The sequence below is a fragment of the Copadichromis virginalis genome, linkage group LG6, assembly GCF_057382275.1.
Source record: "Copadichromis virginalis isolate Kocher_CV1m ecotype Utaka linkage group LG6, C_Virginalis_male_GT1.1, whole genome shotgun sequence".
Classification (NCBI taxonomy): Eukaryota; Metazoa; Chordata; class Actinopteri; order Cichliformes; family Cichlidae; genus Copadichromis; species Copadichromis virginalis.
In genome coordinates, this window is record NC_140623.1 from 20,337,609 (window position 1) to 20,355,652 (window position 18,044).

At 40.7% G+C, this 18,044-nt stretch overlaps 1 protein-coding gene across 1 annotated transcript; it reads left to right on the forward strand.

Annotated features, from left to right (window-relative positions):
• Positions 1-17: 17 nt before the first annotated feature.
• On the forward strand, positions 18-11,124 carry LOC146707660 (hydroperoxide isomerase ALOXE3-like). The gene is made up of 14 exons (XM_085459139.1): positions 18-627; positions 844-1,048; positions 1,210-1,291; positions 1,543-1,665; positions 3,433-3,536; positions 3,667-3,833; positions 4,777-4,920; positions 5,549-5,752; positions 6,110-6,196; positions 6,296-6,465; positions 9,045-9,166; positions 9,312-9,412; positions 9,905-10,075; positions 10,234-11,124. Exons 1-14 carry the CDS (start codon positions 475-477, stop codon positions 10,411-10,413), a joined length of 2,013 nt encoding a protein of 670 aa, XP_085315265.1. The 5' UTR covers positions 18-474; the 3' UTR covers positions 10,414-11,124.
• Positions 11,125-18,044: the final 6,920 nt, after the last annotated feature.

The following is an 18,044-nucleotide window of genomic DNA, read 5'->3' on the forward strand; positions in this document are numbered from 1 at the left end:
CATTTGGCAGATATCAGCATGGTGTGAGGTGTTTCCAAAAGCCCTTCAGGAAACTGGAGGACAAAAACCGAAGTGACTGGCCAAAAACACACAACAGTTATCAGTATCTGATTTATCCTGAATAGGATAGACGTCATTATTTGCACAACTTTATCAAGAATTTCATCTCAACACATGATTGATGCAACTGACTGGACACTTCCACTGATTTGTGTGAATAAAAAGAAAAATTTGGGGGGGCAACTTCTGACAGAGTAGTTTCTCTAACCTAAATTCTTCATCTCAAGGTAAGAGATGTTTTCACAGGATTTCAGTCAGAAATTATGGGTCATTTAGCATAATGAGTTAAAATAATTGTTTACATTGTCCTTTTCACTGTAATGCAATAATTTTAAATGTTTACATTTCCAAATCAGTGCTAAGAATAATTAGAATTCTCCCCCTACCAGGATTTGACCACATTCAAGAGGGAAAATGGTGCAGTATAAAGTGACCGTATTCACTGGTGATCGCCTTAATTCCACTACTCTCAACAATGTCTTCATTAAGCTGGTGGGCACAGATGGGGAGAGTGATCGCACGTGGCTCATGGGCTTGAAAGGGGCTTCATCCTTTGTCAGAGGAGCTGTAAGTCTGAAATATGCATCTTCATGATTAAATGTATCTCAGGTTTCCTGTATGAGATGATACACAAATGAAATCATTTTTGTGGAAATAAGGGGAATCTATCACCATGAAGATGGTCAAAGCAAACAGTTCACTTCATGGACCACAGTAAATTATAACAGGAATTGTATGCTCGAGTGTTACAGCTCAGCACAAACTGCTATGTCATTTCTTTAGGTATCAAAGTTTAAGGTGTCCTGCTCCACTTCCCTTGGAAATCTTGTGCTGATAGAGTTAGACAAACAGTCTCTCCCACTGTTCCCGGAGGACGCTTGGTTTTGTGCCAAGGTGGAAGTGAAATCCCCTGAAGGAGACATCTACAGCTTTCCCGTCTACCGCTGGATTGCTGATAGCAAGGTGCACCGCTTCAGGGATGGAAAAGGTTTGGGAAACTGTGCTCATCTTAAATCTTGTTCAAACCATTGAAGATGTAAAACAAAGGTTGTAATGAGGCTGAAGCAGTTTCCTAATACAGTATATACCATATTTACAAGAACAACTTGAAACCATTTTTCTTTCTTTGTTTTCTTTTTTTTTTTATAGCTCTGAGAGTCTTTGAAGACAACCATCATCTTGGCAGGTACAGTCGGCAGCAAGAGATTCAGCAGCGAGAGGAAGACTATCGGTGAGAATTCAGAGCTTATACATATTTTGGCCTTACAGCTCCTGAAACTAGAATACAAATGCTGTCCAGTTATAGCTGAATATCCTAATACTAATGATATTTAACCTTAAAATTAAGCATTGCAGCATATTCTTTGTCTGCTGGCATTAATGAAAAGAAATTAAACTATTACATATGTTGCAGATAAAAAGTATATCATGTCATACTGTAACTAACTTCCTCATCACTTTGCTGTTTCTTTGTCTCATCAGCTGGGATGCATATGCAGAGAAAATACCTCACTCCATGAAGGCAGAAAACCTATTTTCACTCCCGTATGAGGTTCAGTTCTCCTTCACCAAAACTAAAGAGTTTCTCTACACTGCTTCCACAGGGTGAAGTTCTGTTACCAGAGGTGGGACCAAGTCATTGTTTTGCAAGTCTCAAGTAAGTCTCAAGTCTTTATCCTCAAGTCTCAAGTCAAGTCTCAAGTAATGTCAGGCAAGTCAGAGTCGAGTCTCAAGTCACTGGTGTAAAAGTCCGAGTCAAGTCACAAGTCTGAAACTTTGAATTTCAAGTCCTTTCGAGTCTTTAAAAAAAAACAAACGAAAAAATAATGTTGCAGTTATGCTAAATGTAAATATTAGACCATGTAATTTTAAAATCTGTGTTTTTCTCAACACATGACAAAATAGTGAACTTAGAAAATATACACAAATTGTGAAATTGCACCTCTTTAAAATGCAGCTCAATTAAACCTAGCTCCAAGAATAATTTTCACCGACAGTTCTGAGATAAGCTGCATGTTATTCTTGGATGCGCTTGTAGGACCGGCTTTAAAATCGCATGACAAAAATATCATACACATTAAAAAAAACTGTATCACCAACGTAGCCTGGAAAACATTTGCTAGTTAGATGAAGTCAGCTATCTCATCTTAGCATATTTATATGCATATTTATAATTATACGGTTCTTGGAGTGAGTGCATACACTCATGAAGTTTAGTAACTTCAGGTCACTGCAACAAGCCCAGGTACAGTTTACCGACGGATGCGTGCAGGACCTTGAAATGCACCGTGTAGAACGAAAGACCATCGTACGTATCATAAGTTTACCAGTCTCACAAATCGTCTTCATAAATACACATTCGTTAACCGTTTATTAATATAACCTTTGAGCTCAACGGTAATTAATTAGTAGTGGAAATAATCTCTGGTAGCATCACAGAAATGTAGCAGTGACAATAATATTGTATGCTGTAATCGTACTGGACAATTAGTGTTACAAAAAACCTGTTTTATCCTGTGAATAAAAGTATATGTTTTTGTCAGTGTACCATAATAACAGAAGCGAAACGCAATATTGTGTCAGGACAATTCACTATTTATGCACAATAAACAAAGGAGCATAGCGCCACAATTTCTGTTCAGCGCCAGACTTGCTTGTAACCTATATCACCAATTATGTTAAGAAAAATGACGCATTAACTACAACAGCAGACTGACCTTTGTGTAAATGCTTGGAGCAGACTAACCTGTGAGCTGGAGGGTTCTGGGACGTTATATTTGATCTTTGAATGGCTGCAATCCAGTCGCCTCTTTGTTACTTCGGAAACATGGCTCGAACAATTTCTCCTCAATGACGTAATCCGATAACAACCGATCTCTTTACCCGTCGGCTTCCCGTGGCTGTCATGCGACCGGCTATTGCAGTTAATAATACAACAGCTTCTTGACATTTTTGTGTTTCTTTTTATCGCTGTGTGACTGATTTTAATTGAAAGCCTGCGTGCGCTAGTACCGCTTGCCACGAGTTCCCAGAATCCTTTGCGGTTCTACCCGTGAATGATGTCACATTTTCAATCTCCATATAATATGCATGTTAAATTTTATATTTGGGGTAAAATATCAAGTCTTTTCAAGTAAACCGGTTCAAGTCCAATTCAAGTCCCAAGTCATTGGTGTAAAAGTCCAAGTCAAGTCACAAGTCTTAGAACATTTTTTCAAGTCAAGTCTAAAGTCATAAAATTAATGACTCGAGTCTGACTCGAGTCCAAGTCATGTGACTCGAGTCCACACCTCTGTCTGTTACACATATTTTTCTCTTTACTTATCAAAAGTATGTTAAGTATCATAATGAAGTAAGATGAATGTGTTTCAGACTGACTGAGCTGAAGCTGAAGGGACTGGATAACTGTAAGAAGAAGTGGGATAATATTGACAGCATCAATCGAGTGTTTTGCTGCAAAAAGACTGAAATATCAGGTAACTAACATCATAGCATAGTAATGTGTAATTAACTCTTACCCTAAAATTTTCCCTATACCACTATACCAGGTAGATTTTACTGAATGATGAACTGTAAATCGTGAAGGTAAATGTTTCTTTTAAACAGAATATGTTCAGGAACACTGGAAAGAAGATGCTTTCTTTGGCTACCAGTTTCTAAATGGTGTCAACCCCATTTTGATCCAGTGTTGTGCAAACCTGCCCAGTAACTTCCCTGTCACTGATGACATGGTCTTTCCCCGTGGCCAGTGCAGCCTGAGAGATGAAATTAAGGTGATCATCTGAACTCTTTATAATAAATGCACGTTTTTCCACGACCCACTGTCATTGTTGCACTTTTTACTGCACTATTATGTCTGCACTGTCTTGCGCCTGCTCTTTCTTTGTTTTGTTTTTGGGGGGGGGGGGGCGGTTTGGCAATTTTTGCAAACTTGTACTTTATGTAGTGTGGGGATGAACAAAAGTATTTTACCAGCACAATATAATCTGCGGTGTGATCATTGCTTTTAACAATGTAAGAGATAGCTTTAAGATGGCCTTAAGATGTTTATGCATACTGTTATCATATTAAAGGAATTGCAATACATGCTTACAAAACACTTATATCAGGTCATTTTTATTATCGTTTATAAGGTCATATTCTTGTATTAAGCCTTTAGTAGAGGTTCTTGATTAAAACGTTTATTTAGTAGATGACATATACATAGTTTCAGTTCGGTTATTACATATATGAGAGTGGCTTCTGTCTCTCTGTCTGGTGAGAGGTCAGGAGCTAGTCGGCGAGGTGAAATAGGGTACAATTGTGGTTAGCACACACACACACACACACACACACACACACACACACACACACACACACACACACACACACACACACACACACACACACACACACGTTTAATCATGTTTTGCTCGGGGTTGCAAAAGAGCAGTTTGTCGCAGAACTGCTGCTGATGTGTCAAGATGATAAGCGAGCAAGTCACACAGTTTAAAAAGTAGTCCTGTGTTGATTGTCTGTTATATGTTTTATGTAGCACCATGGTCTTGAAAGAACGTTATCTCGTGTTACTGTATACTGTACCACTGCACATGGCTGAAATGACAATAAAACCACCCAACTTAGATTGACTTGATGTTTTGTCAAATAATTGTACTTTTACAGTCACTGACTAAATATTATATCCACACTGATGCAATAACCTGAACTTTTAAACAGAAAGGGAACATATTCCTGTGTGACTACAAGCATCTGGAAGGGGTGAAAACAAACACCATCAATGGGAAGAAGCAGTACTTGATGGCTCCTCTCGTCCTGCTCCACAAAGCTCCTGATGATAAGCTAATGCCGATTGCTATTCAGGTAATTCATAATAATTAACACGGTTGTTTCTGTCCTGGATAGACATGCAACTATTTTGCTGGTAATACCTGAAATGAATAAAGAAAATCAACAGCCTATTTATGCAAGATAATTCATAATATTACTGGAGGGGTTGTATTTGTTGGGTCTGATTACTGGGCGGGATCATAACCCCCCCTGGAAATTACGCCCCTGATCCATATCGCCACTCCTCAAAAGCTGTGTTGCTGTACCGCTCCACCATTTTACTCCTCCCACACAGGGAGGGAAATTGTAGCATGAGTGCAGGGAGAATTAAAAACACACGTTCATTTGATGTTTTTGTTCTTTCAACCTTAACTTTTGTAATTCAAATAATTACATAATTGATTATTAACTGATGATTACACTACTGTGTAGGTTACTGTGCAACCTAATTTTTTTCCCCTTCCTGAGCCATAACCTTGTGGAAAAGTTTAACCCACATTGCTGAGACCAGAGTCTGACATATGAATATATCAAATAGGTTTAATTTATAAACCCCAAAAGTCACAACAGCCAAGCAGTAGGTGTCGTATTTACGTAGCAGACAGAGATAATACAACTCAAAATACGCTAATATGGCCTACTCTGCCCTGTCCATCTGTAGCTGAAGCAGACTCCATCAGATGACAATCCGATCTTTCTTCCTACTGATTCTGAGTACGACTGGTTGATCGCCAAGACTTTTGTGAGAAGTGCAGATTTCAATGAGCATCAGCTCAATGCTCACCTGCTGCACACACATTTGCTGGCCGAGGTTTTTGCAATGTCACTGCTGCGCAACGTGCCCATGGTGCATCCTCTGTACAAGGTAACTGACGTTTGCTGAAACTCCGTTTTCTCTCATAAATCATGACACTGCACGCACTGTTTACTTGAACTCTTCCTATAATTTCTTTCTTAAATTGTTATTTAAATATTCTTTTTTTTTTAACTGTAAATTTTAAAATTTAAAATCTGTAAATTTTGTAAATTTCTTTATTGTACTTTAATAGGTATTTCACTACATGTCATAATTTGTATGATTATGTGTGTGATGAATAAAATTTGAGTCTCTTATCAATGTGTCCACAGAGGACCACTGATTGTGCAACAGAGTACCTCAGCATAATAAATACTAAAGTGTTGCCCCAATCATGTCACTAACAGAGTTCCCTCTTTCCCTCAGCTCCTCAAACCACACACACGCTACACTCTGCAGATCAACTTCTTAGCTCGACGCCTTCTCATTTCTGACACTGGCGCTTTCACTCAGGTATGCAAAGAACAGCACTAGACCTTTACTTAAAGAATGTTTTGTTTTTTTATTTCATGTTTAACATTTGTCTTTAACCAGGAGCTGCTTATTGTGTAGTTTGCAGGGTCAGGTGGAGAGGGCATGTTTACGATCCTGCAGAGGTCAGTGTGCTCATTAACCTACAGCTCCCTCTGTATGCCAGATGACATTGCTGAACGTGGCCTAGAGGATGTGCCAAACTTCTTCTACAGGGATGATGGCCTAAAGGTTTGGGATATCATCCACAGGTATCATTAATATATTTTTCTTTTTTTTCCATCAAGCTGCTGCAATTCAAAGTTTGTAAATAATGCAAATGCATCTGTTACTTTACCTATGATACTGGGTCAAAATTTTACATATTATTTTTATTTTAGTTACTTTAATCTAAAAATTTATTTTCAGTTTGGTGTAACTTCTTTTTTTTTCCAAATTGCTCCTTTCAGTTTATTTTGTTTTAGATTTTTATTTCAGTATTGAAAGCAGCTGAATCGCAGTAATGTAAGCATCCCAGCATCAATGCACCAAAATGCACCAGTGCCTTCTCAAACTATTGTATTCATCAAATCAGATCAATAACAGAAAAATACTAAGCCTAAATAGATTTTTTTTTCTTTCATGTTTATTCTATGTGAGTTCACCAAAATGTTTTGCGTGCCTATTTTTTGGTTTAGTTTTAGCTCGGGTCCTCTACCAGAGGCCTGGGAGCTTGAGGGTCCTGCGCAGTATCTTAGCTGTTCCCAGGACTGCGCTCTTCTGGACAGAGATCTCCGATGTTGTTCCCGGGATCTGCTGGAGCCACTCGCCTAGCTTGGGAGTCACCGCACCTAGTGCTCCGATTACCACGGGGACCACCGTTACCTTCACCCTCCACATCCTCTCGAGCTCTTCTCTGAGCCCTTGGTATTTCTCCAGCTTCTCGTGTTCCTTCTTCCTGATGTTGCTGTCATTCGGAACCGCTACATCGATCACTACAGCCGTCTTCTTCTGTTTGTCTACCACCACTATGTCCGGTTGGTGAGCCACCACCATTTTGTCCGTTTGTATCTGGAAGTCCCACAGGATCTTAGCTCGGTCATTCTCCACCACCCTTGGGGGCATCTCCCATTTTGACCTCGGGACTTCCCGGTTATACTCGGCACAGATGTTCCTGTACACTATGCCGGCCACTTGGTTATGGCGTTCCATGTATGCCTTGCCTGCTAGCATCTTGCACCCTGCTGTAATGTGCTGGATTGTCTCTGGAGCATCTTTACACAGCCTGCACCTGGGGTCTTGCCTGGTGTGATAGCCTTATGGACCTTGTACTCAGAGCTTGTTCTTGTGCTGCCATGATTAGTGCCTCTGTGCTGTCTTTCAGTCCAGCTTTGTCCAGCCACTGGTAGGATCTCTGGATATCAGCCACCTCCTCTATCTGCCGGTGGTACATACCGTGCAGGGGCCTGTCCTTCCGTGATGGTTCCTCGTCTCCCTCCTCTTTCTTGGGTTTCTGCTGCCTGAGGTATTCACTGAGCACTCGGTCAGTTGGGGCCATCTTCCCAATGTATTCGTGGATGTTCGTTGTCTCATCCTGGACTGTGGTGCTGACACTCACCAGTCCCCGGCCCCCTTCCTTCCGCTTAGCGTACAGCCTCAGGGTGCTGGACTTGGGGTGAAACCCTCCATGCATGGTAAGGAGCTTTCTTGTCTTTATGTCAGTGGCTTCTATCTCCTCCTTTGGCCAGCCTATTACCCCAGCAGGGTACCTGATCACGGGCAGGGCGTACGTGTTGATGGCCCGGATCTTGTTCTTACCATTCAGCTGACTCCTCAGGACTTGCCTGACCCTCTGCAGGTACTTGGTGGTTGCAGCTTTCCTAGTGCAGTCAGCTTCTTCAGCCAGTAGGCGTGAACCATATCGGGGCCTGGTCCAACTCTTCATACTGGAGACCCTTGCTTGGATGTCTGCCACCATGATGGTTACTGGACCCTGTTCAGGGAGGTTGCTATGGTCTGCCCTCAGATCCACTAGCCACTGAGCATTGCCGTTATGGGTTGCGTCCTTCTCCCATATGCCCTTCCAGTATTGCTCCATCTCCAGCCTTGGTGGTGCTGTTCTCTTATTGTTCCCTTGCCACTGAGAGTACACCTTTGCTGGTTTATTCTCCTGCCTTCTATCTCTCTGGTGTACCTCCTCAAGCGGCTGGCCAAGGCTGTGAGTCTTTGCTTGGCAGTTTCCAAGGCCTCAGGTATGGACAGCTTGCTGTATTTTTTATGCACCTTCTTTGTCGCACCTTTCTGCAATTCCGTTAGTTGGCTAACCTCCCTCCGTGCTACTTTGATCTTGCCCTCTAGCCTCCTTCTCCATGGAGGGTACTGCCCCTTGTGGCTGTTCAACTTGTAGCCAAGCATCTTACTGATCACTGCTGCCGTATTGTAGATCAGCTTGTTAGTGTCAGTAATCGTGGTTGTAGGTATCGTCTGTAGTGCTGCATTAACATCATCTAGCAGACCTTCTGAGGGTACTTCACGTAATCTTGGTAACCGGCTATTCAAGCTTGGCCGTAATCCTATCTTTCAGGTCAGTTCCTCTCGCACTCAACAATCCTTCTCCTATCGCACTTGGGGCTTTGTACCCAATCTCGGGTGGGGGTGATGATATCTCCCCCCTGACCTGGCGTCCTGGCTCCCCCTTGCCATAGCATTTATGTTGTACCTCGTCAATCTCTAGCTGTGAGAGCAGTCCCTTCTTTCAAATGTTGGAACACTGAGCTATTAGTTGTTTTGCCATCTTGGGTATCGAAGAATCGAAAATATATTTTACTCAGTGTATTCCCATTTCTCAAAGGTTTGTGCAGGGAATACTCGGCTACTACTACAAGAGTGACCGTGAGGTCCAGGAGGACTCTGAACTTCAGAAGTGGATTTTGGACATTTTTGAACACGGGTTCCTTTCTCAAGCAGAAACAGGTGGGCTTTATACAATATTTGAATATTTACGATGATGATGATAATGGTGATTTATCCATTTAGGATTATATTGCAAAAATAAGTAACTTTTGTTTGTTCGCCTAAATATATTTAAGTGACGCAGTTATTTTTCTGTGTTTAACAGGAATTCCTCAGAGATTTACCTGTGTGACTGCGTTGGCCAAATTTGTCACCATGGTGATCTTCACCTGCTCAGCCCAGCATGCAGCTGTGAACAGTGGACAGGTATATAAAACCTAATTCAACCTAATTATTTAAAATGTAAATAAAAACAGAATCATTCATTGATTTGTAGATGTATTTACAATAGAACATAGTAAACATATGAAATGTTTAAACTGAGAAAATGTAACCTTACAAGAAAAATAATGCCTCATTTTGTATTTGATGGCAGAAAAATATATTTAAAAAAGGTAGGACGGGGCTTTGTGTACTACTCTGACACACTGTAGCATCCCCTCTTCTTTTACCAACAGTCCACAAACATCTGGGAACTGAGGAGATCTGAGAGAGGAGTGTCCCATTCTCATCTGATATATGATTCTAGCTGCTAAACAGTCCTGGGTCTACTGTGTTAGTGTTTCATTTCATGATGCATCAAATGTGTTTTCAACTGTTGAAAGGCCTGCATTATGAAGCCATGATCTTCTGATAGATGAAACACCATGATTATTGCTCTTATTAATCAGTTATCCTTTACTCCTTGATTAAATGCAGTATGACTATGGTGGCTGGATGCCCAACACTCCCATCTCCCTGCAACTCCCACCACCAACCACAAAAGGGACGACAAGCGAGGCCACGATGTTGGCCACCTTCCCTGATGTCAATGTAACAGCTCAGGGCATGGCCACCATGTGGCTGCTCAGCAAGCAGTCCAGTGACTTTGTAAGGAGCAAAGATTTCATTAAGAATGACAGAAATTATGTTTAAATTCAAGTTTTGTGAAAAAAAATACATATGTATGCAATAATTTTTAGGGGCTAATTTCATAAATAATTTGAATGCTGTTGAAGAAAAACTGAATGTATCATTGTTCTTATTAGGTTCCCCTTGGCCAGTACCCAGAGGACCACTTCACTGAGGAGATTCCCCGCAAGATATTAAAGGATTTTCAGATGGAGCTGGAAGATTTGAGTTTAGTCATTAAAGCCAGAAACAAGCGTTTAGAAGTGCCATACACCTACATGGATCCAGCAGAGGTAGAAAACAGCGTGGCCATTTGAATATTAGAAGACTCAGCTGTGAGATAAAATTCAGTTCCCTCTTCAAATAAAAGCAGCCAAAGAAAGTTCTGACTTTTACTGATGAAATAGCTGAAATAGAACTTAACGTTTCTAATTATTGTATGCTGATTTGTGAATTTTATCCATCTGCTGTGATGTGTTCTATAGATTAGAAACTTAAAACCTCTTCTGATTTTCAATAAACTGTCCCATCCATTCAAAAACATGTCAAAGAAAACTGATATTATTGTGAACAAATCATGACTTTTTTTAGTGATTGATTTTTCATGCAAATGCATCTGTTTTTCATCAAAAGCTAATTGTAATTGTTGGAAAACCATGTTGGTGGTATGAGCACAAAAATAATTGTGTCATCTACATATAAATGATAAAATATATTTAGCTTTTGCCTTAACATTAATATCAAATAATGTAAGACAGATCACTCCATTAGTGACACTTTAAAAACTCAAAGAGAGACCGTTAAACTGTGCGCACTGCTTGCAGTCAGAAAGGTAATTAGTAAACCAGCCTTCATCTGAAAGGCCTAGTTCCAATAACCTCTAGGAAAATGACAAATCAGCAGTGTCAAGGGCTTTGACAGCTCAATAAAAAGAGTGGTGCAGTTTATAGTCAACATTCCACAGTGGCAGAGCTAATTTAACATGAATAAGATAACACTTCCTTCAGATTTTATTATTTGGATAACCTTATCTGGCATTTCATCACAATACATGATTGATGCAACTGACTGGACACTCCCACTAAACTGAGTAAATAAAAAGAAATTGTAGGGGCAAGTTCTGACAGAACAGTTATTCTAAGAAACTTCCTCGTCTCATTTACAAAGGTAAGAGATATTTTCACAGGATTTCAGTCAGAAAAAAACATGTCAAAGAAAACTGATATTATTGTGAACAAATCATGACTTTTTTTAGTGATTGATTTTTGTTAAAGTCTGTCTTAAAGAAGTCTCAGCCTCTGAGCTTTTTTGGCTTAAAAAAAATTGAGAGAACTCCTGCATTTCTACCATACAGACATTTATTTATTTTTAGAAATATGTCTCTCTTCTGTCTTATATGCATGTGTATGTTTGAGGGCATGTTCTGTTTACCTCAGAGTTGATCAATCTGTGTTTGTCTGTCTCCCTGTAAAATGCTCACCTGCCAAAGCTCTACTAATTAACTCACCTGTTCCTCATCTGGTTATCAAGCTGGCTTCTTAAGGCTAAAGTAAATACTCAGCCATCATTAGATTGTGCTCTGCCCTTTGGCCCTTAGTTTATTTTTTGGAGCTAAACTCTGTGTCTGTGAAGACCTCTCACTGTATTTGGATTTCCTTCGAGTTTTTGTGACAGTGTGTGTGTGTATGACCACAGATGGAATTCATAGCATTACAGACACGTTTTTCTTACTCGTTTCTCACATCCTGTAAATCCTATGTTAATCTTTTCCCGCTCTACAGTGGCTGTTGTTTAATGTTGGCCATCCTACACTTCTGGTTTCCGTTGTAGAAATTATTTTCTAGTTTTTTTTTTTTTTGGGGGGGGGGGGGGGGTTGTATGGTATCTTGTCAGCTCTCATTACTATAATATGACTTTGCATTATACAGAGCGTCATTTAACACCATCCACCCATTCGCTTCCGCTTATCCTTTTTCTTAGGGTTGCGGGGGCTGCTGGAGCCTATCCCAGCTGCCAAAGGGCGAGAGGCAGGGTACACTCTGCACGGGTTGCCAGGGCTAACACACAGAGACAGACAACCATTCGCACTCACATTCACTCCCACATTCACTGGTGACAATAGTTATGGGTCTTGTTATGTTATTCAGCGGTGTTGAGTTGTTTGGACTTTTTTTAGTAAATATCTAGTAAATCTCTAATTCTTGGTTTTTCTTGGCTTTATATTCATGTTCCCTTAGTGCTAACTTAGTGCGCTAGTTCTGTTCTCAGTCCTTAGTCTTGTATATTATATTTTTTCCTAGATTTATGGGTCAAGTCTCGACCAGTGATTTTCTCCTTCCTGTTTTATTTTGGCTTCCAGTGTCTGGACTGTCGGCTCTTTTCCTGGAAACAATGCTCAACTTTAAGTTCAACCTTCATCTACCCTGTCCTACATTTGGGTTCTCAATCTTTCACCATTCATCATAGCTGAATCTGATAACTGTGACCATTTTCATACTGTGAAGTCATTGTCATATTAAAACTCTTTGTTGTATCTGCTGAAGGCACCCATCAAAAGATGGGTGCACTGCAGTTGTAAAGGAAACGACATAGCCAGAAACAATATTCAAGTAACTTGTGGCTACAAGGCTCAGTTGGTACTAAGTTGGGCCCAAAATGTTACAACACCACCAGGCTAAATTGCTGAATTTAAAAAAAAAAAAAAAAAAAAAAAGCATTTATACAGTATTTTCACCGTCGCTGCCTTCCGCACGGCTGGCCTCCAGACCTGCTCTGTTATGAGCTATTGAGCCATCGACCCCCAGGGCGACCCCCTGAACTGTGTTTGAACTGTTTTTGTGAGCTCTGATTTTGTTTCAAGTCCTGGGCCCCCCACCACCCACCTGGGTTTCTGTCAAGGTACTGGGAGTGATCCAGTGTTTTGTGTTTGACTCCCTGAGTCACTCTGTATTACCTCCGTGCATCTTCCCATGTTGCACTCTGTTTTACCTCCATGTGTCATCCTGCATATCATTCTGCGAGTCATGGTTTCAAGTTTGTGTAGTTTTCCTAGTTTATTTATCTTATGTCTGTGAAGGTTCTCAGTCATCCAGGTCATCGTAGTCAAAGGAGCTTGCAAAGAAAAGCGTCTGGACTTCTTTAAGTTACATACGGGCGATCGTGGCTCAAGAGTTGGGAGTTCGCCTTGTAATCGGAAGGTTGCCGGTTCGAGCCCCGCCTTGGACAGTCTCGATTGTTGTGTCCTTGGGCAAGACACTTCACCCGTTGCCTACTGGTGGTGGTCAGAGGGCCCGGTGGCACCAGTGTCCGGCAGCCTCGCCTCTGTCAGTGCGCCCCAGGGTGGCTGTGGCTACAATGTAGCTTGCCATCGCCAGTGTGTGAATGGGTGGATGACTGGATATGTAAAGCGCTTTGGGGTCCTTAGGGACTAGTAAAGCGCTATATAAATACAGGCCATTTACTTGAAGACGTTTCTTTGCAAGCTCCTTTGACTTTATTTATCTTAGTTTCTATCCTCGCCACCTCTGTTTCTGTCTGAATTATCACATCATATAAATAAAGCTCACTCATCACATCTACGTCAATGCCTGCTTTTGGGTCCGTTTCCCTTTAGCCCCACACAACTGCCGCCGCAGCCATAACACTTAAGACTCAATGTTTCATTTACAGGAGAGATGTTTTAGCATAATTACAGCAATAAACTAGAAAGAGTAAAATAATGAAAATTGCACAATATTTACAAAAATCAGTTAAAAGAGCTGTAAATCCTTCTGCAGGGTAAGGGGAAAGCCCTCTTTCTAAACTCTGTACGAACTGTTTACAACGAATGTCATGAAGTCATGGAGACCACAGCATGACTAAACATGTAATCTGATAAGAGGTGAGTAAACCATATTTTTATAGATAAAATACCAGTGAACCATCCTGTGTAGTTCTAGTAAAGACAAGTCAGCTAGAGAATATAAAGTACAGCAGTGTCTTGAAGGTTTTGCTGTGAGTTATAAATTTTAAAGCTCTGTGATAAGCAGAGTCCAACTGATAGAGAGAATGAGCAGGGTCATACATGCAATTCATTCATTCAATCATGTGGCCTCCTTTTTACCCCTCCTGGAGCATTGTAAAAAGGAGGTTAATGCAAGTTCCAAGTATACCGTATTTACAAGAACCTTGTTTTCTTTTTTGCTCTGAGACTCTTTGAAGACATCCCTCATCTAGGCAGGTTCAGTCAGGTACAGCAGGAGCTTAAGCAGCAACAGGAAGAGAGCTCAGAGCACGCACACATTTGAGCTTTATGGCCCCTGAAACTAACATGCAAATGCCCTCCAGCTACAGCTGAATCTGCTAATATTATGCATACTTAAGGTTTAAATGAAACATTACAATAATTGTTGGCTGGATTAGGGTTAACTAATTATAATTCAAGACATTGCAGAGTATATTGTGTATATATAATGTTTTAAATTCTGCAGCCTGGCAAATTAAATGAAAGCGATCGTCTCACACTTGTAAAAAAGTAGAAAGAACATTTTCTTGTATCAAGTACTTGATCTTAGCAATAACGTACACATTCACTGAGCCAATGTTGTATCTACTCTGTTACAATATTCTGAACTTCCAGACAGAAAGGGAGCACATTCCTGTGTGACTAAAGCAAACCACCAATTACAAGAAGCTAAGTAAGTAAGTAAGTAAAATTTATTTATATAGCACATTTCACAGATAAAAATCACAAAGTGCTTTACAGTAAGATCAGACATACAAGTTAAAATTAATTAAATTAGTTAAAAGCCTGTTTGTATAAAAATGTCTTCAGCTGCTTTTTAAAGGAGTCAGTAGAGTCTAGACAGCGTAAAGACAACGGCAGAGAGTTCCACAGCCTAGGTGCCAGTGCCTGAAAAGCCCGATCCCCACGTGTTTTAAATCTAGTACGTGGGACCACCAGTAGCCTCTGACCTGAAGACCTAAGTGCTCGGGATGAAGCATGAGGTTTCAACAGGTCAGAGATATACTGGGGAGCTTCACCGTGCAGAGCTCTAAAAGTTACAACTAAAATTTTAAAATGAACCCTAAAATTTACAGGCAACCAATGAAGAGAAGCCAAAACTGGAGTAATGTGTGACCTCTTGTTTGTACCAGTTAAAAGTCTTGCCGCTGCATTCTGTACAGACTGAAGGCGATCCAGAGCTGATTTGTTAAGACACGTAAAAAGACCGTTACAATAATCCAAACGAGAAGAGATAAAAGCATGAATAATCATCTCAAGTTCTGCCTTTGACACCAGTAGCCTGAGTTTAGAAATGTTTCTTAGATGATAAAAACAGTTCCGGACAAGTTGTTTAGAGTGTTTCTCAAGAGACATTGAACTGTCAAATATAACACCTAAGTTTCTGAGACTCGACTGAAATGAAGGGTCTAAAAAACTGATATGCTGCCTAATTTCTGAGAGCATGTGAGCATGCTCAGAGCTACACAGAGCTCCTGATGATAAACTAATGCTGATTGCTGTTTACCTGTCACGATCCTGGGTCTTAGGACCCAGTGTTTTGAGTTTTAGTTCATTTTGATGTTTATAGTATGTTTAGCTCATTAGGCCTCCTATGTTGATTTGCTTATTAGTTCCCCCTTGTGTTTCAACCCATGTTAAGTCTCCCCTGCCCTTCATGTCTCTCTGTGCCCCCTCTGTTCTGTTTATGGTGTGTCTTTGCATGTTTGAGTTTCTTGTTTTCTGTCACCCTGCATTGTGCATTATGTTCTCATGGTTGGTCTTTTGTTACTCCCTCTAGTCTAGTCTCTTGTGTTCAAAGCTGAGTATTTCCCTCTGTGTATTTTGGTTCTTAGACCTCTGCCTTATGGTTTGTCTCTGTTTCTTAGTTGCTGTCTCCACTGTGTCTAGTTCGCGTCTCTGTGTGATACTTCCTGTTTTACTTTGAAGGTCCATGCCTCATGTGAGTGTTTCTAGTTTTGCGTCTCTGTCTCGTCCAGTCCTGATTTCTCCCTTCTGTGTCTCATTCCCTCGTTATCCCTCTGTGTATTTGTCAGTGTCGTAGTCTCCATCATAGCTGTGTGATTTTTCCCTGTGGCTCTTTGTGCTTTAGTTTTCCCAGTTTAGTTTATTTTGTATTGTTTTTCGTGTCCCACTTCACGCCAGCAATAAAGCTGTGTTTTTTGAGTTTACCTTTTGTCTCTGTGAGTTTGCGTTTGGGTCCTCTCCTGCCTGCCACACAGCCGAAACATGACATTACCTAATTCAGTTCACCTGAGCTTTATTTATATAGCACCAATTCACAGCAGTTGTAAAGACCTACAATATTGAAAATATCCCCTGTGAGTAAGCACTTGGCGATGATAGGAAGGAAAAACTCCCTTTTAACAAAAAGAGGCCTACAATACTGGGTCATAAGTTTATTATTAGTTCAGTTTATTAATTTTTATTTAAAAAAATCACTTTGGTCTAGCTTCAGTTAAACCTAACCACTCGGCTGGATTACTTTAATGCACTTTATATAGGGTTCAGCACATCATATATTACCCATCTACAGAGGGTGCAAAATACCGCAGCTTGTCTTTTAACAGGCACTCTAAAGTTTGAGCACATTTCCCCTGTTTTAGCTTCACTTCACTGGCTGCCCATTTCTTTTAGGATTCATTTTAAAATTATTTTATTTGCTTTTAAAGCTCTCCATGGCCTAGCCCCATGTTACAGCCTTATACACCCACCCGCTCTCTCAGGTCAGCTGATCAGCTGCTCCTGAATGTACCTAGGACTGGGCGTAAACTTAGAGGAGATCGTGCTTTTTCTGTAGCAGCTCCCAAACTGTGGAACGATCTCCCTTTAGAGATTAGACAGGCCACTTCCATACCTGTTTTAAAGTCACTCCTGAAAACCCACCTCTTTACCCTGGCCTTTGACACCACGTGAGATGTTGGTTTTTATTTTTTATTTTAGTTGATTCTATGTTGTTTTCTTTTCTTTTTTTTAATATAGGGCTATTTTAATTTTAAAGTGCTTTACAAATAAAATTGTATTGGATTCAGTTAGTTTCCAGATTTCTTCTTTAAGTTTTTTTTTATTGTTTTTATTGAAAAACTAGTTTTAGTTCAGTTTATAAAATTGTGAAAGCTGTTGAATCAGTCATGTAGACATCCCAGCCTCAGACAAATGTACCAAAGCTTCAAACTCATTTATAGATCAAACCTGAACAAAAAGGCCAAACCTGTCAGGGTCCCTGTGCCTACCCGGTCGGCTCAGCATGGCTACATAATGTTTTTATATTCTTCTTTTGTTCCTGCTCTCTCCCTCCCCCTCTTTCCCTCCTCCCTCTGCCTGGGCGGAGCTCACCTGTGGGCTCCTGCCCTTGGCCCACGCACCTGGTCGCAATCACGCACCTGTGGCTCATCACGAGTGTTCCAGCTCTTTTATAAGATCGCAGCTCTGTGTTTCTCAACGCTGGACCGTTGCCGACCCTTGTCAGTGTAACGGTTACACTGACGAGGGTCAGTGTAACCGTTACTTCTAGAGTTACTTCTAGAGTGTTTTCACAGCGATTTGCCTTATAATCCCTTCGTGTCTCTGTGTACAGATTCCCTGGACCAACCCCTGTGTTACCTGAGTGATTGGAGTGTGAAGAGGAGCGTGAGTGGACGGAGTGTGTGTGTGTGACTTTCGGCGTCTTTCCCGTTTGTGTGTGGACCCCCGGAGCCCGGCTTTCCCCTCGCTTTTGTAAATAATCACCTGGTGTATCGTAATAAAGACTCTTGTGCTTTCAAGACCTAGAGCCTGCATGTGAGTCTGTTCAGTCCCGCTGTGACAAAACCTAAGTGCATTTATTATAAGTTTTATCTAAGTGGCATTTTACTTCAAGGCATTCAAATATTTCATGTCTACTTTTTACTGTAGCTTTACTAAAAGACCTCAACACAGAGTTGTGAATAATGACTCTGAATGTTT